Here is a 23059-nt window from a genome sequence, read left to right as displayed (position 1 = left end):
TGAGAGGGCTGGGACATTGCGTCAAATCTACAAATCTTCCGCTCTGTGTTCACTGGGATTTATGAGGACGATGACAGAGAGAGTTGACGCCTGGTTTTACTACTTTTCCCACCGACTATCTGAGCCTCACCACAGTTCTGTGTTGTTAGGACATCATGTGGTTCCTGTCATGTATAATATCTCCACCCAATCCCTGTCCCCTTCCCCGCCTCCCCTTCCTTCCTCTTTCCTGCACACTAAAACGGCTCCCAGTCACACACACACGCAATTTCTGAGGCAGACACACAATTCGAGCTTCTGGAACGGCTAGAGGTAGGGAGGTGGTGGAGAAGGGAGACGTGTTGAAAGAGAGAGAAGGAGCGGGTGAGGAGTGACAGTGGGGAGAGTGGGACGCGGGAGAGAAGGAGGGGTGAGGGTGGGGAGTGCGGGAGACGGCTGCAGCGAAGAGGGCCAGAGAGGGAGGAAGCAGGGGAGAGGGAAAGATGGAAGGTGTGGCGGGAGAGAAGGGGGAGCGGGAGGGCGTGTGGAAGGAAGGGGCAAAGAAGGGAAAGGGGGAGAATGGGGGAGGGGAGGGCGGAGAAAGGGGGAAATGGGAGAATGTGAGAGAGGCTGAGTGTCCCGATCCAAAACATCTCCCATCCCCTTCTCCACCTTCGAGAAGTCGGAAGGGACGTGGAAAATATCCGGAGAACATGGGTGTGTTTGTGGGGGAAATATCTCTTGGCGACAGGTGTGGTAGAGAGATAAAAGAGAATGAGGCTGGTAGATGGGGGAGGGGGGCGTGGGAGAGAGGGGGACGGAGAGTGTTGGAAGGTGGGTTTGAAAGCGGAGAGGGTGGTGTGTGCATTCGCACCCTCCCGTCCTCGCCTTCTCGTCCTTCCTCTTTCGTATAAACCACACCGGCTCTCAGACACACATACACACGCAATCTCTGAGGCAGATTACAAGGCAAGGCTTTTGGAACGGCTGGAGGTAGGGAGGAATGGTGAGCGGAGGAGAAGAAGCGGGTGAGGGGTGAGGATGGGAGTGAGGGAGACCGGGCAGAGCGGTGGACAGAAGGTGCCAGTGAAGGAGAAGGAAAGAGCAACGGCATGGGGGTGGGGAGGGAAGGGGAAGCGGAAGCCGCTGTGGCGGAGAGCTGGAGATATGATGAAGGGAAATGAGGTGAGCGAGGGGGAGGGCGGGTAATCGGGGATGGGAGAATGTGAAAGACGGCTGGGTATCCCGAGCCATGAAGCAACTAACCCCTTCCCCTCTAACAGTGTAAGGGACGTGGGAATTTTGGGGAGAACACTGTGTAGTGCTTGGGTGGGGGAAGGGTGTGATATCTCTTAGACACAGAGACAGGGCTGGTGGGGGTAGAGAGGTGAAACGGAGTGCGGTAGGATGCTGGGGGAGAGAGTGGGTTAAGATAATATGGAAGGAGACGGCGTTGGGGAGGGGGGGAGGACGTGGGAGAGAGGAGAAAAGAGGGAGAGAGGGGCCAGGTGGGAGAGAGGGGAAGGGAAGGGTGTTGGAAGTTGGGTGGAAAAGGGCAGACGGTGGTGGGAGTGGCGGTAGAGAGGGAGAAACTTGTAAACGGCGAAGAATAGAACTGGGAGACTGATAAACTTTGGAGGGAAAGGGGAGAGAAAAGTCCAAAGTCCAAAGTGCTGTGGGGTGATGGTGGGAGGGAGAGAACGAGAGAGAGAGAGAGAGAGAGAGAGAGAGAGAGAGAGAGAGAGAGAGAGAGAGAGAGAGAGAGGAGAGAGAGAGAGAGAGTGTGTGTGTAGGGGGGTGCCATATATATTATAAGGTGCAGGGAGGATGTAGAGGACGTAGAAGGCAAGGAAGCCTTTCGGATGGAACGAGTTTCGAGGGGGCTGTTTATATCACTCGGAGGGAGACAGCTCACACACCTCGGTGTGTGTTGGGGGTGTTTCCTGCAGCCGCCGTTTCTCGCAGACAGAGTTTCTGATGCCTGAAGCCCTGGAGTTGAACAGAAACAGTCGAACCTTTCAGAACCAGTGGGGAACGGTGCGGGGGTGGGTGCGGGTTGGGGGCCGGGGTCTCCATGACAATAGAGCCTCGATGACACAAATATCTCCGTCATTTCCTCCTTCCGCTCCCCTGCTATTCCTCTCTAAACCCCTCCTTCCGTTTCTTCCCTCATTCTCTCTCGCCACTGTCTGCACTCTTCCCCCAATTACTCTCCACATCTCTTCTACAATTTTATTTCTTCCCTCCTGGCAATCGCATCTATCCCACCGTCTCCCACACCCGCAATCTCCCTCCTCCCTGCACTTCCTGTCCCTGCTCTAGTTTCCTCACTCTATCGGCTGTTCACCAGCTGTTGCTGAGACACGGTCTGCCATCACGCGTTTCCTCCACCGATGTTCCTAACCCTTTCAGAGCTCAGAGACCTGATAAGATGGTTGAGAACGAGACCTACGCGGATAGGCAGCTCGCAGGATGGAAATCACCTGCTCCTTCCGGAGGTAAGTAGCGCGGTGAGACGGAAGGAGTTTCCCGCAGTTTCTACACCTGGGCGTATGTGCAGGGATTCTGTGGACAAAGCTGCTCTCTGTGATCAGACACAGGTTGGGGGGCTGGGGTGGGACAGGTTGGTGCCCAGGGAGCTTTACTCTCTGCTTTACCCCCGGGAGAGCGTGATGGATGAGACTGAGGAAAGCTTCACTCTGTGCCTGACCCCGGTTGTGTGTGATGGGACGGTGTGGAGGGAGATTCACTCTGTTTCTGACCCCGGGAGTGTGTGATGGGACGGTGTGGAGGGAGATTCACTCTGTGTCTGACCCCAGGAGTGCGTGATGGGATGGTGTGGAGGGAGATTCACTCTGTGTCTGACCCCGGGAATGTGTGATGGGACGGTGTGGAATGTGATTCACTCTGTGTCTGACCCCGGGAGTGTGTGATGGGACGGTGTGGAGGGAGACTCACTCTGTGTCTGACCCCGGGAGTGTGTGATGGGACGGTGCGGAGGGAGATTCACTCTGTGTGTGACCCCGGGAGTGTGTGATGGGACGGTGCGGAGGGAGATTCACTCTGTGTCTGACCCCGGGACTGTGTGATGGGACGGTGTGGAGGGAGATTCACTCTGTGTGTGACCCCGGGAGTGTGTGATGGGACGGTGTGGAGGGAGATTCACTCCGTGTCTGGCCCCGGGAGTGTGTGATGGGACGTTGTGGAGGGAGATTCACTCTGTGTCTGACCCCGGGGGGTGTGTGATGTGACGGTGCGGAGGAAGATTCACTTTGTGTCAGACCCCGGGAGTGTGTGATGGGACGGTGTGGAGGGAGATTCACTCTGTGTCTGACCCCGGGAGTGTGTGATGGGACGGTGCGGAGGGAGATTCACTCTGTGTCTGACCCCGGGACTGTGTGATGGGACGGTGTGGAGGGAGATTCACTCTGTGTCTGACCCCGGGAGTGTGTGATGGGACGTTGTGGAGGGAGATTCACTCTGTGTCTGACCCCGGGGGGTATGTGATGTGACGGTGCGGAGGAAGATTCACTTTGTGTCAGACCCCGGGAGTGTGTGATGGGACGGTGTGGAGGGAGATTCACTCTGTGTCTGACCCCGGGAGTGTGTGATGTGATTGTGCGGAGGGAGATTCACTTTGTGTCAGACCCCGGGAGTGTGTGCTGGGACGGTGTGGAGGGAGATTCACTCTGTGTCTGACCCCGGGAGTGTGTGATGGGACGGTGTGGAGGGAGTTTGACTCTGTGCCTGACCCCGGCAGTGTGTGATGGGACGGTGTGGAGGGAGTTTGACTCTGTGCCTGACCCCGGCAATGTGTGATGGGACGGTGTGGAGGGAGTTTGACTCTGTGCCTGACCCCGGCAAAGTGTGATGGAACGGTGTGGAGGGAGATTCACTCTTTTTCTGACCCTCTTTTTTCTGTTCCCAGCTGAACCTGATTGTTCGTACGTGGAACTTAATTTCACGGCCGTCTCAGCGCCCCGGGTCCGTAGAGATGGAGGTCAGTTTCATCGATATTGATTTCATTGTGTTTACGTGACGCGTCCATTCGTGTCGAGAGATCTCAGGGCAAGTGTACATTAAACTCACCGATCCCCTGATATAGAATAAGTCAAAGAGAACACGTGGTTGACATGGTGAGGCGGGAGCTCTGTGAGGGTCGGTGTTCAGGGTGCGCTCTGGGAGGGTGTAGCGCCCTGGAAGCGGGGAGCAGCGCTTGGTGGGGCTGGTGCGTCCCGAGACGGAAGCTGTGGATGTAGCGCTGTGTGACGGGAGGAGGAAGGATTGCTGCGGGAGGAAGAGGTACATCCAGGAGAGAGCACTATTGGGGGGGGGGGGAGGGGGCGGGGCACGACGCGCAGGGGGCACCGTGGGAAGGGTCTGTGAAGAGTGAGCTCTGTGGGAGGAGCGGTGGGTAGTGAACACCGTGGGAGTGGAGGTGAGGACGAGGCGCAGTGAAAGACACAGTTACGATGGGACACTGTAGAACATTCGAACGACCCTGTCCGCTTTCTAATCCTCCTTTTCTCCCCTCTCATCTCTTCTTCCCTCTCCCCTCTCAACCAGCCCCCCCCCCACACACTTCCACCCCTCCGGCTCCCCCTCTTCCCTCTCCCAGTCCCCTCTCTTCTCTCGCACCCCTTCTCTTACCCTTTCCTTGTCCACCTCTCTTTCCCACTCTCTTCTTCAATCCTTTCTCCTCTCTCTGCTCACTATCTCGTAACTAGACCATCCATCAACATCCACCTCTCTCTCCCCCTCTCTCGCCCATCCTCCTCTCTCCCTTCCACAACACTCTCCATCTCCATTCCTCTCCCACCTTTCCCTACTCTCCCTCACTGCTCCCAATGTCAAAACTCGCCCCTATCTCCCTCTCTCATTCTCGCTCTCTCCGTCGCATTCTTGCCCTCTATCTTTGCTCACTCTCTCTCCTCCATTTATCTCCTCCACTCCACCTCTCTGTCTCCCTCTCCCTGTTCTTCCTGTCGCCTGATTTTCCTCTCAGCTCCCGCTCTTCTCTCTCTGCTCCCATTCCCTTTCTCTCCCTCTCGTATATGTTCTCTGTCTCTCTCCTCCCCTCTCTCTCCCTCTCTCTCATTATTCACCTTCCCTCACTCTCCCATCTCTTTGCTTCTCTCAGCCCTCTCTGTCCTGGCTCACTCTTACTCTCTGCCCCCGCTGTCGCTCCCCTCCTATACTCAATATCTCTCCCTATTTTCTCTCTCCCATTTTCCTATCGTTACCCACTCTCTCTTCTCTTCCATCAATCTCTCCTTCCACCCCTGCCTTTCAGCCCTATCTCTCCCCCTCACCTCACCCTCTCCCTCTGCTCTTACTCTCTGTCCTAGCCCCCTCCATTCTCTGCCGGCCGCTCTTCATTCTATTTCCTTCTCTCTCATCCTCCATCGCTCTCTCCCCCAGACGGCCTGACATCTACCTACTCAGAGGTGAACTTTCGGAATGACGATCACCTCATGAATGAGGATGAGGCTCCTCCCATCGGCTCTAGGCTCCGAAAATTGCCAGACAATGCCCTATCAGGTCAGAGTTCACATTATTGGCGTCACTGTGGAGAAAGCCACAAGTTATATTCAGAAGAGCGTGTGCCTTATTTTAATGCTTCAAATTCATCTCCCTCAGCCTCCATTTATCAGGCAGCTAGTTCCACATTCGGACCAGCATTTGGTTTGAAAAAATTGCCTCTGTGGTCTCCAATTAAATTGATTCCTGTCTCATTTTAGACCCGTGCGCTCCCGTACTCGATTCTCCCTGATGTGCTCATTCATCCGATTTGTGCCCCTCATGGTTTTGTACACCTCTGTACGGTCACAGGTAAACTGTAAGCAATAAAGTCCCAGCCTGACGGACTTCTCTCCGTAAGTCAGTCCCTCAAGTCCTGGGAACATCCTCATGAATCTCCTTCTGCACTCCTTCCTTCCATCCATCCGGCCCAGTGGTGTCTTCCCCACAGCAGGACGACGGAAACTGAACACCGTACTTCATGTGCGGCCCCACCGACATATTGTAGAACTACAACGTGACCTCCCGACTTCCGCACTCAGTGTCCTGACTGACGAAGGCCAGGGTGTCAGACGGCTTCTTCACCGTCCAGTCTTCCCGTGACTCCACTTTCAGGGAACCGTGTACCTGTACCCCTGGGTCCCTCTGTTCTACAACACTCCCCAGCGTCCCTGTCTATTGTGACTCCACTTTCAGAGAACCGTGTCCCTGTACCCCTGGGTCCCTCTGTTCTACAACACTCCCCAGGGTTCCTGTCTACCTGTGATTCCGCTTTCAGGGAACCGTGTATCCGTATCTCTGGATCGCTGTGCTTCATCCCCATGGCCTGCATCCTGAGCTATCCTTGACTGGTATAGCTTGACGGCCAAATTATCTCTTTTTTTTTCCTTCCTCAATGACACAGAGTAACCGACTGTAAGGCCATATGATGTGGAGAAGTGTTCGGTCATTTTGCTCATTGAGTCTGCTTCTCCTTTTCGATATGGCCGTTCCAATTTACTCTCGGTCCAATCCCCTTCCTTCATCCCAAGACCCTGATGCCCTGACTAATCAAGAATCTGGCACCCTCTCCCATAGATCTGAACAGAGACTTGGTCTCCAGAGCGGCCTGTGGCAATATATCTACAGATCCACCGCAGTCTGGCTAAAGAGATTTTTCCTCATCTGCGTTCCAATGGACGCCCCGTTATTCTGAGGTTGTGTCCCCTGGTCTTCCACTCTCCTTCCACAGGAAGCACCCTGTCCACATCGACTCCTTCAAGGCCTTCATCTTTTTTTTTCTCTCCAGTCCTCCCCGGCCACTCTCTTCTCCCCTCTATCAGAGAAACATAAAAGCGTAGAACACCAACAGCGGTATACATGCCCTTCGGCCTACAATGCTGTGATGAATGTAACGTTACTTTAGAATTTACCCAACGTTACCCATAGCCCTTTATTTTTCTAAACTCCATGCACCTATCGGGGAGTCCATTAAAAGACCCTATCGGTCCGCCAACACCATCGTTACCGGCAGCCCATTCCACGCACTCATCACTATCAGCGTAAAAAAAAACTTAGATATGGCATCTCCTCTGTACCTTTCTCCAAGGACTTTAAAACTATTCTCTCTCCTGTTAGCCATTGTAGCCTCTGACTATCGACACGTTCAGTGCCCATTCATCATCGTGTACACCTCTATCAGGTCACCTCTCGCCCTCCGTCGCTCCAGGGAGAAAAGGCCGAGTTCACTCAACCTATTCTCATAAGGCATGCTCCCCAATCCAGGCAACATCTTTGTAAACCTCCTCTGCACCCTTTCATCCTTCAGATAGAGAGGCGACCAGAACTGCGCACAGTACTCGAAGTGGGGTTTGACCAGGGTCCTATATAGCTGCAACATTACCTCTCGGTTCTTAAACTAAGTTCCACGATTAATGAAGGCCAATACACCATATGCATTCTTAACACATAGCAACCTGCGCAGCTACATTGAGTGTCCCCCACGGACTCGAACCTCAAGATCCCTCTAATCCACCACACTGCCAAGAGCCTAATCGTTAATACAATATTTTGCCACCATATTTGACCTATCATAATGGACTACCTCACACTTATATGGGTTGAACGCCATCTGCCACTTATTAGTATAGTTTTGTATCCTATCTGTCTCCCGCTGTAACCTCTGACACCCCTCCATACTATCCACAACCTCCCCACCCCGCCCACCAACCTTTGTGTCATCAGCAAATTTAGTAACGCATCCCTCCAATTCCTCACCAGGTCAATTGTAAAAATCATGAAGAGAAGAGGTCCTAGAACAGATCCCTGAGGCACACCACTGGTTACCAAACCCCATACGGAGTATGACCCGTCTACAACCACTATTTGTCTTCTGTGGACAATACAATTCTGGGTCCAAAAAGCAATGTCCCCTTGGATCCCATGCCTCCTTACTTTCTCGATAAGCCTTGTATGGGGTACCTTATCAAATGCCTTGCTGAAATCCATGTACACTACAACTACTGTTGTCCCTTCATCGATGTGTTTAGTCACATCCTCAAAAAATTCTATCAGGCTCGGAAGGCATGACCTGCCTTTGACAAAGCCATGCTGACTATTCCTATTCATATTATGCCTCTCCAAATATTCATAAATCCTGCTTTCAAGATATTTTCCATCAACTTAGCAACCACTGAAGTAAGACTCACTGGTCTAATTTCCTGGGCTGTCCCTGGTTCTTTTCTTCAATAAGGGAACAACATCTGCAACCCTCCAATCATTGGGAACCTCTTTTGTACCCGTTCATGATGCAAAGATCATTGCAGCTGCTCAGCAATCTCCTCCTTCGATTCCCACAGAAGGCTGAATTTCTATATGCTCTAGCTTTTCAGTCTGCTCTGAGTCATCAGGACAATTGCCATGATCGTTTTTTGTCGTGAACACTAAAGCAAAATATCCATTAAGTACCTCTGCTATCTCCACCGTTTCCATAAACACTTTTCTACTGTCATACTAAACACCCCATTGACCTGCGCGGCCAACCCAAAATCCTATTCTACGTTGTCAGTTAAGGGTCTTAACCCTTAGCATTTCACTTAGAATTCCAGTCCTGTTTGGGCATGTGGCCAAGTAGGTAAGACATTCCTCTAGCGACCTGAAGATTCGAGCCCCAGCGTGTTGTGTCCTTCAGCATGGCACTTAACCACACAGTGCTCTGCGTCGACACTGGTTCCAAGCTGCATCGACTCCTTCGACAACATCGGTGTCGTGGAGAGCAGAGACATGCCATGGGCAACCGCCGGTCTTCCATACATCTTTGCCCAGGCCTGCACCCTGGAGAAAGAAGACTTTCCAGGCGTAGAACCATGGTCTCGCAAGACTAACAGATACATCATATACAGGCATTTTAGAAAAGTATTTAGATTTGAACATGTATTGAAGAATCTCGGCACATCCCACCCTTCAAGCAAGCAATCCCCAATTTATTCCTCGCCTAATCGCGGGACAACTTGCAATGAGTTGTTCACGTACCAACTGATAGGCCTTTGGACTGTGGGAGGAAACCAGAGCACCTAGGTAGTGGCGGTATTTGAACCCGCTTCTCTGGTATTGTGGAGCGCTGTGCCAGCCACTACGTTACCGTACCGCACCTCTGCATGCCGCAGCTATAAAATAAAGAAACACAATGGAGTCCACGAATATCCCCGCAACATGTTAGTCCCCACAAGACGGTCATATGTCCCATAAGACAAAGGAGAAGAAGTCGGCCATTCGGCATATCAAGTCTGCTCCGCCATTTTATCATGAGGTTGTCCATTCTCCCATTTAGTCCCACTCCCCCGCCTTCTCACCAGAACCTTTGATGTCCTGGCTACTCAGATACCTATCAATCTCTGCCTTAAATACACCCAATTACTTGGGCTCCACTGCCGCCCGTGGCAACAAATTCCATAGATTCACGACCCTCTGGCTAAAAAAAATTCTTCGCATCTCTGTTCTGAATGGGCGCCCTTCAATCCTTAAGTCATGCCCTCTCGTACTAGACTCCCCCATCATGGGAAACAATTTGGCCACATCCACTCTGTCCATGCCTTTCAGCATGCGAAATGTTTCTATGAGCTCTCTCCTCATTCTTCTAGCCTCCAAGGAGTACAGTCCAAGAGCGGACAAAAGTTCCTGATATGTTAACCCTCTCATTCCGGGAATCATTTTAGTGAATCTTCTCTGTACCCTCTCCAACGTCAGCAAATCTTTTCTTAAATAAGGAGCCCAGAACAGCCCACAGTACTCCAAGTGAGGTCTCACCAGCGCCTTATAGAGCCTCAACATCACATCCCTGCTCCTATACTCTATTCCTCTGGAAATGAATGCCAACATTGCATTCGCCTTCTTCACTACTGACTCAACCTGGAGGTTAACTTTAAGGGTATCCTGCACGAGGACTCCCAAGTCCCGTTGCATCTCAGAACTTAGAATTCTCTCCCTATGTAAATAATAGTCTGCCCGTTTATTTCTTCTGACAAAGTGCATAACCATACACTTTCCAAAATTATATTTCATTTGCCACTTCTTAGTCCATTCTTCCAATCTATCCAAGTATCTCTGCGGACTCTCTGTTTCCTCAGGACTACCGGCCCAACCACCTATCCCTGTATCATCAGCAAACGTAGTCACAAAGCAATCTGTTCCATAATCCAAATCGTTGATGTACAATGTAAAAAGAAGCGGCCCCAACACGGACCCCTGTGGAACACAAATGGTAACCGGCAGCCAACGGAAAAGGATCTTTTTTTATTCCTACTATCTGTTTCCTGCCAATCAGCCAACGCTATATCCTAATATGTAACGTTCCCATAATTCTATGTGCTCTTACCTTGTTAAGCAGTCTCATGTGTGGCACCTTGTCAAAGGCCTTCTGAAAATCCAAATATACAGCATCCACTGCATCTCCCTTGTCCTGTCTACTTGTAATTTCCTCAAAAAATTGTAATGGGTTTGTCAGGCAGGATTTTCTTTAAGGAAACCATGCTGAGTTCTGCCTGTCTTGTCATATGCCTGCAAGTACTCTGTAACCACATCCTTGACAATCGACTCCAACAACTTCCCAACCATCGATGTCAAGCTAATAGGTCCATAACTTCCTTTTTGCTTCCTTGTCCCCTTCTTAAATAGCGGAGTTGCATTTGCAATTAGAAAGCGTGAAAACAATAATACAACTGTGAAAAATGATAAACTCTTAAACGAAGCGGCCAATTCCTCATGGATCCGTTGAAGCATAATCTCTCTGGATAACGCCCTCCTGAGGAACCTGGTCAAACGCCCAGTTGAAGTTCACGTAGACAACATCCCCGAGTCCAACTTCATCCATCACCTTCGAGAGAGAGAGGGAAAAAAAACACCTCTCGAATCAGTTAGACATGAGACAGACTTTGCCAGGACAACCAATTTGGACTCTCAGCGATAACGGTTGAAAGTAGATTTGATTGAGGGAGGGAGGGGTAATCCTGGTGGAAGGAGAGAGAGCGGATTGTGGGTGGAAGGGAGTCCCAGTGGTGGAGACGGCTGAATCCACACACACACGGAATGGTCTCTCTACAGGTCCGCATAAACGTGAGCCAAAAGACAACCTCGGAAATAGATCGAACTTTAAGATCTGCCTACTCTGTCTAGTTACATCCGCCCTCATCGTGACAGTGGCCGGGCTCTCAATCTATGGTGAGTCGAAAGGGATCCGGATAGTGTCAGACCGTAAACTAACAGAGTGGAATGAAGTGTTAGGGTAAAACCTCACAGTGATGCCGACACGGCCCTGAACGTGACACAGACAAACACCTCACGGTGTCACCGACACAGCCCTTAACCGTGACAATAACACGGCCTTTATCGTAACACAATCCAGTCTCCTATATTGAAACCGACATGCCATTCCCAATAACACCAACAATCCTGGCACCGTAGCGGTAACACGCCCCTGTGTGCGACACTGATACACTACTAACCGCGACACGGACACGATTCTCACCGTGAGACAGAGAAGACGCTCACAGTGACAGCAATGTGCCCTCACTGTAACACTGACACGCCCTTGACTGTGACACTGACAGACCACTGACCATGACACCTACACGCTCCTCAACATGAACCGTGCCTCACCGTGACACTGACACACTACTTACCGCGATCCGCGCAGCACCGTGGCAATGTCTCACACGTCACTGTAACGCTAAACGTCGTTCACCATCTCTCTCAGTATCACAGATTCGTCAGTCTCAGATCATCTCCGAAAAAAACTACCAACTACTTTGCCAATTCCTCACCAACAACAGAGGTGAGGGAACAACGGTTACCTACTCGGCTCGTCATCACAGGGTGAGGGGGGAGGTTGATGGGATGGTGTGGAGGGAGCTGCACTCTGTGTCTGACCCTGGGAGTGTGTGAAGGAACGGTGTGGAGGGAGCATCACTTTATGTCTGAATCCGTGAGTGTGTCACTGGAGGGGGTAAGGTAACCTCACTCTCTGCCTGACCGGAGAATTTGTGATAGATGGTGTGGAGGAAGGTCACTCTGTGTCTGACCCAGAGGTTTTGTGATGAGGCGGTGTGGAATGATCTTTACTCCAGTCTAAACCCCGGAGTGTGTTATGGGTGGGTGTGGAGGGAGCATCGCTATGTGTCTGACCACGGGACTGTGCGATGGGACAACGTGGTTGGAGCTTTAATCTATGAGTGACCACTGGACTGTGTGATGGGACGGTATGGAGGGAGCATCAACTGTGTGTGAACCCGGGAGTGCGTGATGGAAGTGTGTGGAAGGAGCTTCACTCTGTGCCTGGCCTCGGGAATCTATGATGGAACGTTGGCCCTGGAGTTTCACCCTGTATCTGCCTGACCCCTGGAGTGTGCGACTGGCCCACGAGGTAAGAGCTTCACTCTGTGTCTGTCTCCAAGACAGTGTGAAGGGACAGTGTGGATGGAACCCCAATAGGTAGCTGACTCCAGGCATCGTGTGGTTGGATGGTGTGCAGAGAGCTTCACACTGTAACTGACTCCGCGTGTCAGTGAGGGGCAGGTGCCGAGATAGTTTGAATCCGTGTCTGATCTCGGTAGTGTGTGTTGGGACTGTTTGCATGAGCTTCACTCCATGTCTGAGACTTGGAGTGTGTGATGAGGCCGTAGGGAGTAAGATTCACACTGTGGCTGACCTCCGGTGTCTCTGACGAGAAGGTCTGGATGCAACACACACTGTGGCTGACCTCGTGAATGTATTAGCGTCCGGTGTGGAGGGAACGATACCCAGTTTCTTACCCCGGCAGTATGTGATCGGAAGGCGTGGAGGCAGCGACATCTAGTGTTGGCCCAGAGAGTGTGTGTGATGTGACGGTGTGGAGGCAGTTTCACTCTGAATCTGACAGCGGGACACTGTGATGGGACTCGTTGTTTGACACTGTGAGTTTGTGATGGGAAACTATGGAGAAATAGGGAGTGGTTCACTCAGTGTCTGAAATCGGGAACGCTTGACCGGCTCTGGATGGAGTTTCGCTTTCTGTCTGATACCGGCAGGGTGTGATCGGACGACGGGGAGGGAAACTTTCGGGTTTGCGTGATCAGACGGAGTAGAAGGAACATTACTAAACTTCTCTGATTGTCTGTTATGAAACAGTGTGTAAGGAGTTTCACTGTGCCTTACTGCTGATTTCCAGAGACAACGTGTCCCAAGGACTGGATCAGAAATAAAGAACGGTGTTATTACGTATCCATCTTTGAAACATCTTTCTACACAGCGATGCAAGAATGTTCAAACCGTGATTCAAGACTTTTCGAAATCAATGCAAGGGATGAAGCGGTAGGTGTCAAACCACGAGAAGATCCCACAGTAACACAGAACTCATTACAGACTCCCGACGCACAGAGTGAAACACCCACCACACATACCTGGGGTCAGACACAAAGTAAATTTTTCTCCACACACTCCCGGAGTCAGACAGAGAGTGATGCTGCCTCAGCACCATCCCATCACACACTCCCGGAGTCAGACACAGAGTGAAGTTCCCTCCACACTGTCCCATCAGACAATTCCGGGGTCAGGCACAGAGTGAATTTTCCTCCGCAGCGCCGCAAGAGACAGTCAAGGGGTCCCACAGAGTAAAGATTCCTCCACACCTTACCATCACACTATCGAATCAGACACAGAGGGAAGCTCCCTCCGCACCGTCCCATAACACAGTCCCGGGGTCAGGCACAGAGTGAATCTCCCTCCCCACCGTCCCATTACATACTCCCGGGGTCAGACACAGAGTGAAGCTCCCTCCACACCGTCCCATAACAGATTCCGGGGTCAGACAAGGGATGAAGCTTCCTCCGTCCCATCTCACACTTCCTGGATCGGACAGAGAGTGAAGCTCCCTTCGCATCATACCATCAACAACTGACGGAGGCTGCGTAAATAGTTTGTGAATCTAGCTGTTAATCGAAGGAATTTAATTTCACAGAAAGCTGTTTTCCTTTTTCTTCGTAACCGAAACCTTGCTTACTGGATTGGAAAATGCGAAGACGGGTGAGATTTGATGGATATGTGGGGTTGAGGTTGGGGAATGACACTGTCCTGAGGGGAGAAAATGGGATTAGTTTAAAGGCTAAAGTAGGTTTGTGGGAAGAGGGAGCGGGATTGGGATTTGTTTGAAGACTTTTCGAGGTTGTCGGGAGAGGATGGTAGTACGGGAATTCTTTGGGGACCGATACGTCTCTGTCGGGGAAGGACAGGGCAGGGGAATATTTTGAGGACTGGTAGAGGGCCATGGACTTATTTAGCTGACGCTCACAGGGCTGTGGAGAGTGCGCGATGCAGTGGAATTAGTTTGTACTGACAGGGAAAGGTGGGGAGAGGGAAATAGAGTGGGATTATCTTGCGGACTGACATTGTTCTGTGAGAAAGGAGTTGGGCAGCGGGAATAGTTTGGTTACTGATAGAGATCTGAAGGGAGAGAGTGGGACAATTGGATTCGTTTGAAGACCGATACAGGGTTGTGTGCACAGAGTGGGTCAGTGAGATTAGTTTGCAGACTGACGCAGGGCTGTGGGAGAGAGTGTGTCAGTGGTTTGGCGGCCGACACGTGACGGTGGGGAGAGGACGATGCAGTGGGATTAGTTTGAAGACAGACACGAAGCTGTCGGGAGCGCGAAGGGCAATGGGACTAATTTAGTGACCGACACAGGGCTGCGGGATGAGAGTGGGCCTTTGGGATTAATTTCCGGACTTTAATGTGGGGAAAAGGTGGAGCAGCGAGATTTTTGGGGACTGAAACAGATCTGAGGGGAGCGATGTGTAGTGGGGTTAGTCTGGAGATTGACACAGTGCTGTGGGGACAGAGTGGGTCAGTACGATTAGTCTGGGGTTGGTTTCAGGTCTGTGGGGAGAACGTTGTTTAATCGGATTAGTTTTGTCTCAGTAGAAATTGTTGAACCCTCTTTGACAGGAATGTGGCCTCTGGACTCTTGCTCAAGATTTACCCTGGAACACCCGCCTGCGGTCACTGCGACCGGAACGGAGGGAGTTCTCCTTGCGACCGTAAGCACGGTTTCATCTGCGAGAAGTCCGCACATTTGTTCCCAGATTTTCCTCAAGAGATCCAGGATCTCTGTCAACAGCCCGTGGGACCGATCTGAATTAACCCATGCATAATGTTCGGGTCCGATTTGACACGCTTTTACATTTGACAACAATAAAAACACCCTAAGTGATATTTTAGCCAGAATTTGGTGACTTTTATTAAAGTGAACCAAAATGAGCAACAATGAACATATTTATATCTGTATACACTTTTGTACAGGTACTACAATTGTTTGTACATTGTGGTTGTTCCGGGTCAAACTTGACTCATATCTATTGAAAGGGATTTTAGATCACTGAAACATTAATTAAGAATTAATAACCCATTTATTAATGTCAGATAAGCTATTTATATATTTCAAAAAGATCTGTGGTTCAGAATTTGGTATAGACACTTGTTATGAGGGGATTCTTGGGCCGAGTCAAAATTGACCCGGATCATAGTGTGAAGGGATAGAATATGAAGAGCATGTGTGAGCGAAGTGATCACCCGCTAATACTCGCCCTTCTCTCTCGTATACTATCACTCTTCCATCCTCTCAAATTCACTCCTGACTCTTTCTGCCCCTCCTTCTTACTCCATTCTCCTCCAGAGGGAGGAAAAGGGCGAATAACATATAACCATATAACAATTATAGCACGGAAACAGGACATTGCGGCCCTTGTAGTACGTGCGGAATGCTTACTCTTACCTAGTCCCAGTTACCTGCACTCAGTCCATAGCAATCCATTCCTTTCCTGTCCACATGTCTATCGTTTTTTTTTTTGTTACAACATAGAACCTGCCTGTACCGCTTCCACTAAAAGCTCGTTCCATACAGCTACAACTTTCTGAATAAAGAAGTTCCCCCTCATGTTACCCCTAAACTTTTGCCGTTTAACTCTCAACTCATTTCCTCTTGTTTTAATCTCCCCTACTCTCAATGGAAAAAAAAAACCTATCCACGTCAACTCTATCTGTCTCCCTCATAATTTTAAGTACCTCTATTAAGTCCCCCCTCAACCTTCTACGCTCCAAGGAATAAAGACCTAACTTGTTCAACCTTCCTCTGTAACTTAGGTGCTGAAACCCAGGTAACATTCTAGTAAATCTCCTCTGTACTCTCTCTATTTTGTTGACGTTTTTCTTATAATTCGGTGACCAGAACTATGGACAATACTCTAACTTTGGCCTCACCAAAGCCTTCTATAATTTTGACATTACATCCCAACTCCTGTACTCAATTCTCTGATTTATAAGGGCCAGCATACCAAAAGCTTTCTTCACCACCTTATCCACATGAGATTCCACCTTCAGGGAACTATGCACCAGTATTCCTAGATCCCTCTCTTCTATTGCATTCCCCAATGGCCTACGATTTACCATGTATGTCATATTTTGATTAGTCCTACCAAAATGCAGCACCTAACACTTATCAGTATTAAACCCCGTCTGCCTCTTTCAGCCCACTCTTCTAACTGGCCTAAATCTCTCTGCAAGCTCTGAAAACCTACCTCATCATCCACAACGCCACCTATCTTAGAATCATCTGCATACTTACTAATCCAATTTACTACCCCATCATCCAGATCATTAATGTATATGACAAACAACATTGGACCCAGTACAGATCCCCGAGGCACACCGCTGGTCACCGGCCTCGAACTTGAGAAACAGCTACTCTGTGGTATCTCCCACCCAGCCACAGTTGGATCCATTTTACTACTTCACTATTAATACCTAACGATTGAATCTTCCGTGTGGAACCTTGACAAAGGCCTTACTGAAGTCCATATTGACAACATCCATCGCTTTACCCTTGTCAATTTTCCAAGTAACCTCTTCAAAAACTTCAAAAATATTTGTCAAACATGACCTTCCACTCACACTGTGGAGAGTTAGGAAGGAAGTTCAGAAGCAGGATTCAAAGGTACTAATCTCGGGATTACTGTCTGTGCCACGTGACAGTAAGCATAGGAATAGAATGAGATGAATGATGAATGCGCGGCTGAGAGATTGGAGCGGGAGCAGGAATTCAGATTTCCGGGCCATTGGCACCTCTCCTGTAGCAGCTGTGACTATTACAAAAAGGACGGGTTGCACTTGAGTCTGAGGGGCCCCAATATTCTGGCGGGAAGTTTTGTAAAGGCGATTCGGGAGAGTTTAAACTCAAATTTTTGATGCGTGGGCAGCGAACTGAAGTGACTGAAGAAAGGGAGGTTGGCTCACACATAGAGAAAGCTTGGAGACATTGCTGCAGGGAAGATAGGCAGTTGATAGAGAAGGGACGCACTCAGACTGATGGCTTGAGATGTGTCTATTTTAATGCAAGGAGTATTATGAATAAAGCCGATGTAATTAGAGCGGGGATCAGCACGAGGCTATCATTGCTGAGACTTGGGTGGTGCAGGGGCAGGGAATGCTACATCGAGTGCCAGGCTTTAGATGTTTCAGAAATGACAGGGAGGGAGGCAAAAGAGGTGGAGACGTGGCAATGTTGATCAGCGATAGTGTCACAGCTGCAGAGAAGAACGAAGTCATGGAGCGGTTGTCTGCAGAGTCTCTGTGGATGGTAGTTAGGAATAGGAAGGGGTCAATAACTCTACAGGATTTTTTTTTATCGACCACACAATAGAAACAGGGACATCGAGGGGCATATAGAGAGACAGATTCTGGAAAGGAGTAATAATAAAAGGGTTGTTGGGGTGAGAGATTTTAATTTCCCAAATATTGATTGGCATCTCCCTACAGTGAAGAGTTTAGATGGAATGGGGGTTTGTTAAGTGTGTTCAGGAATGTTTCTTGACACAATATGAAGATAAGCCCACAAGTGGAGAGTCTGTACTTGATCTGGTATTGGGAAATGAACCTGGTCAGGTGTCAGGTCTCTCAGTGTGAGAGCATTTTGGAGAGAGTAATCACAATTCTATCTCCTTTACCAAAGCATTGGAGAAGGATAGGAACAGACAGTTTAGGAACGCGTTTAATTGGAGTAAGGGGAAATATGAGGCTATCAGGCAGGAACTTAGAAGCACATATTGGAAACAAATGTTCGCTGAGAAACGTATGGAATAAATGTGGCAAATGTTCTGGGGATATTTGCGTGGGGTTCTGAGTAGGTACGTTCTAATGAGACAGGGAAAGGATGGTAGGGTACAGGAACCGTGGTGTACAAAGGCTATTGTAAATCTAGTCAAAAAGAAAAGAACAGCTTACGAAAGATTCAGAAACCTTGGTAATGATAGAGATCTAAAAGGTTATAAGGCTCGCAGGATGGAGATAAGAATGAAATTAGGAGAGCAGCAAGGGGCAATGAGAAGGTCTTGGCGGACAGGATTAAGGAAAACCACAATGCATTCAACTAGGATGCGAAGAGCAAGAAGCTAAGACGTGAGAAAATAGGATCAATCAAGCGTGACAGTGGAACAGTGTGTATGGAGCCGGAGGAGATGGAAGAGGAACTTAATGAATACTTTGCCTCAGTATTAACTGCATAAAAGGATCTTGGCGATTGTAGGGATGACTTGCAACGGACTGAAAAGCTTGAATACATACATATTAAGGAAGAGGATGTGCTGGATCTTCAGGAACGCATCAAATTGGATAAGTATTCGTGACAGGATTTGCTGCCCCCCAGACTATTGTGGGAGTTGGGGGAGGAGATTACTGAGCCTCTGAAATGATATTTACATCATGAAAGGAGACGATAGATGTTCCGGAGATGTGGACGTTTGCTGATGTTGTTCCCTTATTGAAGAAAGCGAGCAGAGATACCCCAGGAAACAGACTACTGAGTCTTTCTTAAGCGGTTGGTAAGTTGATGGAAATTGTCTTGAAAGCAGGATTGATGAAGATTTGGAGAGGATAATATTCAGGGATGGGTTCGTAAATTTGCTGATGACGGAAAAATTGGGAGTGCTGTGGATATTGTGGAGGGCTGTCAGACGTGACAGCGGGACATTGATAGGATCCAAACCTGGGCTGAGAAGTGGCACAAGATGTTCAAGCCGGATAAGTGTGAGGTGGCTCATTTCGGTAGGTAAAATATGATGGCAGAATATTGCATTCATGTCAAGACTCTTGGCCCGATGAAGGATCAGAGAGATCCTGGGGTCCGAGTCCATATTACACTAAAAGCTGCTGTTTTAGAAGCTATACGGTGCATTGACCTTCATCATTCGTGGGATTGAGCTGAAGGGCCGAAAGGTAATGTTGCAGCTGTATAGGACCCTGGGATATCCCACTTCGGGTACGATACGCAATTCTTGTCGCCTGACTACAGGAAGGACGTGGAAACCTTCGAAAGCGGGCAGAGGAGATTTGCAAGGATGTTGCTGGACTGGGGAGCATGTCTTATGAGAATAGATTGAATTAACTCGGCATTTTCTCCTTGGAGCGACGGAGGATGTGAGGTGACCCGATAGAGGTGTATAAGATAATGCGAGGCGTTGATAGTGTGTTTCGTCAGAGGCTTTTTCCCAGGGCTGATAGGGATAGCCCCAGAGGGGATAGTTTTAAGGTGATTTGAAGTAGGTATAGAGGAGATTTCAACGGTAAGTGTTTTACACAGAGAGTGGTGATTACGTGGAATGGGCTGCCTGCGGCGGTGCTGGAGGCAGAAACGACAGGGTCTTTTAAGAGAATCCTGGATAGATTATTGGAGCTCAGGAATATAGAGTGCTGTGGGTAAGTCAAGTTAATTTCTAGGTTAGGGTCATTTTCCGCACAGTTTTGTGTGCCGAAGGGGCTGTAATGTGTTGTAGGTTTGCTATGTTTCTAAGTCCGCTCTGCCCCACTCCCTGTCCCTTTCTCTCCAGACCCTCTCCTCCCTCTATTTCCACGTCTTTCGCCGCTTGCTCTATCCACCTCTTTCCCCTCCCTTCCCCTTTCTCCGACTCTCTACTCCCTCCCATTCCTTTCCTCCCCGCTCTACCCCTCCGTCTCACCTCTCTCTCTCTCCCTCTCCCCCCACCCTCTCTCTCTCTCTCTCTCTCTCTCTCTCCTTCTCCTTTCAACCCACTCGCACCTCAGGCACCTGTACGCCGGAAAGATGTACAACTAATGTAATTTACAAATGTTAATAAATACAAACACAATGTCGCTCCTGTGTTCAAAGATGTCTGGCACAGTGGTGGATGCTGCCCCTGAATCGATGCGTGTCCGTGTTCACAACGATTCAGTCTCCTGCGCGTCCGCTGATGGTAGGAACAGGCAGAGAGCTTCTCCTGTGTGGTGAGGGACCTCAGTGGCGGATGCCGCCTTCTCGAGGCATCGCCTCTCCAAAATGTCCTCGATGGTGGGAGGCGTGTGACTGTTTGCTGAGTCTTGAAACCTCTGAATCACCTTGCGATTCTATGCGTTGCCGCTTCCACACCAGGAGGCGACGCGACAAGACAGATTGCTCTCCACAATACCCAGTACCTCTTCATTGAGAGACCACATCTCCTCATACTCCGAAATTAGTAATCTCTTATGCAACTAGACAGCAATGGATGGTGTTGAATCCAAATGCAAAATCAGGTTTGGAATTGACGCAGACTGAGTGCTCAGCAAGAGGCCTTTAAATAAAGATTGTTGCATGTCTGAGTCTTAAAGGGACAGCGACAGCAGAAGACACTCCGGGGATTGGACGTGCCGAAATCTGGATCCCTGTCCTGTTATGTCCCGATGTAATACCAGCGGTATGGAGGGCGCTTCTCTTTGCGTCTGACCCCGGGTGTGTGTGATAGGAAGGCGTGCAGGATTTCCCTCTGTGCCTGACCCCGGGAGTGTGTGATGGGACGGGGTGGAAGGAGATTCACTCTGTGTCTGACCCCGGGAGTGTGTGATGGGACGGTGTGGAGGGAGATTCACTCTGTGTCTGACCCCGGGAGTGTGTGATGGGACGGTGTGGAGGGAGATTCACTCTGTGTCTGACCCCGGGAGGGTGTGATGGGACGGTGTGGAGGGAGATTCACTCTGTGTCTGAACCCGGGAGTGTGTGATGGGAAGGTGCCCGGGATTTCTCTCTGTGTCTGACCCCTGGGAGTGTGTGATGGGATAGTTTGGAGGGAACTTTATTCCATGTTTAACCCCGGGAATGTGTGATGGGACGCTGTGGAGGGAGATCACTCCTTTCTGATCCCGGGAGGGTGTGATGGGAAGGTGTTGATGGAGGTTTCGCCACCAGTCGCTCGGACTAGTACATATGGGTTTCTACTTGCGATCGTGCTCGCAGTTTATTGTTCCAGGAAATTCCTCAAAAGATCCAGAGTCTCTGTGTACAGCCAGTGGTGCTGATTTGAATGAAGGGACTACTCCCTCTATCTCCTCATTTTCTCTCCACCACTCTCACTCGCCCATCCTCTGAATTCCCTGATCACCCTCCCCTACTCCATTCTCCTCTTCTTGTCGCAACCTCATTCTCCCCACCACACACTGACAAACCTCTCTCCCGCTCTATCCCCTGCATTCTCGCCACAACCCCACCTCCCGTTCCGCTCTTCCTTAATCTCTCTAATTCTCCTTCCACACAATTCTTCTCCCCTTGTTTCTCCGCCCTTTCTCCGCCCCATCATTCTGCGCTCGCTCTGCCCAGCTCTGTTCCCTTTCTCTCGCTTTCTCCCCCCTCTCTACTCCAGTCTCTCCCTCGCCTCTCCGTCTCTCCAACAATTCCGTCTCCCTGATCCAACCCTCTTTCCGCTTTCGACACAATTTCACCTCAGTCCTGTGACGTCTGGTTCTCGATAACCGAACCTTACTTAAATGTCTGTGCGCATTCCCACTGTCTGTGCCCCTCGGGTTTATGGAACTCTGTAAGTTTACAACTATCCCCCGGGGAATAAAATCGCAACCTTCCCTCCTTCTCCCCAGAAATCAGTCCTTCCAGTCCTGGCAATATCCCCTCACATCTCGCTGTGCATTCTTTCCAGCTCAATTGGCATTTTCCTGGACTTGTGCGAACATGGTACTCCAATCGCGTCCACATTTTGGACAACTGCAAAGTGCCTCCCTCTCCCGTCCTGACTGGTGAAGGCCAGCGTGCCAAGAGTCCTGTCCACTCGCATCGGATGTTTACCACAGAAATCGCTATTTCATATAAAATCAAAAACATATGTTACCTGGAATTTATTCTTGTGAAGCATCAGCACGGCGCAAAGATGTACGATTAATGTGAATTACTAATATTAACAAATACCACAAAAATATCCAGTTAGTGATGTTGCGTTGAAAGTTGTGATGGCGCAGGGGAAGAAGCTTTTCCTAAGTCGTTGTGTGTGGGTGTTCTGTCTCCTGGGACTATCAAATTCTCCTCCTATAACAAGACGTGCAATACCGGTATTATTCTCGTGAAGCTTCTTTGAACTCTGTCTAATATCTCACATCCCTTGGGAGGTAAGCGAAAGAAACCTGCTCATATGGCCTCACGAGCGCCTTATTCAGCCTTAGAATGACGTCGTTGCGTTAACGTTCCTGTCCTGTACTCGCTGGGATTCAGAATAATGAGCGGTGAGCTTGTTGAAAGGTGTCGGATGGTGAAAGACCAAGACAGAGTGGTTGTGCAGAGAATGTTTCCCATTGTAGGAGAATCTGGGACCAGAAAACAGAGCCTCAGAATAGATACATACAGTGGCATGCAAATGTTTGGGCAGAATTTCTGTTACTGTGAATAGTTAAGTGAGTAGAAGAAGAACTGATCTCCAAAAGTCATAAAGTTAAAGATGTAACATTCTTTTCGATACTTTAAGCAAGAATAGTATTATTTTTAAGCAAGTGTTATTTTTATTTTGTAAAATGTTAGAGTGAAAAAGTGGAAAGGAGCACCATGTAAAAGTTTGGACATCAAAGAGATTTCAGCTCTCAGATAAATTTTACCAAGGTCTCAGACGTTAATTAGCTTGTTGGGGCGATGGCTTGTTCACAGTCATCGTCAGGAAAGGCCAGGTGATGCAAATTTCACAGCTTTATAAATGTCCTAACTTCGCAAAACTTGTCCCAACAATCAGCAGCCTTTAA

At 49.5% G+C, this 23059-nt stretch overlaps 1 protein-coding gene across 2 annotated transcripts; it reads left to right on the top strand.

Moving 5' to 3' along the window:
• The first annotated feature begins 263 nt into the window (after nucleotides 1–263).
• On the top strand, nucleotides 264–15200 carry LOC140207348 (C-type lectin domain family 9 member A-like). Of its 2 annotated transcripts, XM_072275897.1 has the most exons (9): nucleotides 264–312; nucleotides 2392–2477; nucleotides 3908–3979; nucleotides 5401–5520; nucleotides 11077–11193; nucleotides 11729–11806; nucleotides 13178–13320; nucleotides 13967–14031; nucleotides 14951–15200. In XM_072275897.1, exons 2-9 carry the CDS (start codon nucleotides 2411–2413, stop codon nucleotides 15138–15140), a joined length of 852 nt encoding a protein of 283 aa, XP_072131998.1. In that variant the 5' UTR covers nucleotides 264–312; nucleotides 2392–2410; the 3' UTR covers nucleotides 15141–15200. The 2 variants fall into 2 exon arrangements, with proteins under 2 accessions (XP_072131998.1, XP_072131999.1); XM_072275898.1 differs by lacking the exon at nucleotides 5401–5520.
• Nucleotides 15201–23059: the final 7859 nt, after the last annotated feature.

Source organism: Mobula birostris, chromosome 13 (genome assembly GCF_030028105.1).
Source record: "Mobula birostris isolate sMobBir1 chromosome 13, sMobBir1.hap1, whole genome shotgun sequence".
NCBI classification, from domain to species: domain Eukaryota; kingdom Metazoa; phylum Chordata; class Chondrichthyes; order Myliobatiformes; family Myliobatidae; genus Mobula; species Mobula birostris.
This window is presented reverse-complemented; position numbering and strand designations above follow the sequence as displayed.

What these genes read in the sequence shown, in the direction of transcription:
- LOC140207348 (XM_072275897.1), top strand. Translation starts at nt 2,411, where the DNA reads ATGGTTGAGAACGAGACCTACGCGGATAGGCAGCTCGCAGGATGGAAA. An exon ending in CCGGGTCCGTAGAGATGGAG is followed by an intron (nt 3,980 to 5,400) that starts GTCAGTTTCATC and finishes TCTCTCCCCCAG; the next exon opens with ACGGCCTGACATCTACCTAC. An exon ending in TCAATGCAAGGGATGAAGCG is followed by an intron (nt 13,321 to 13,966) that starts GTAGGTGTCAAA and finishes TTAATTTCACAG; the next exon opens with AAAGCTGTTTTCCTTTTTCT.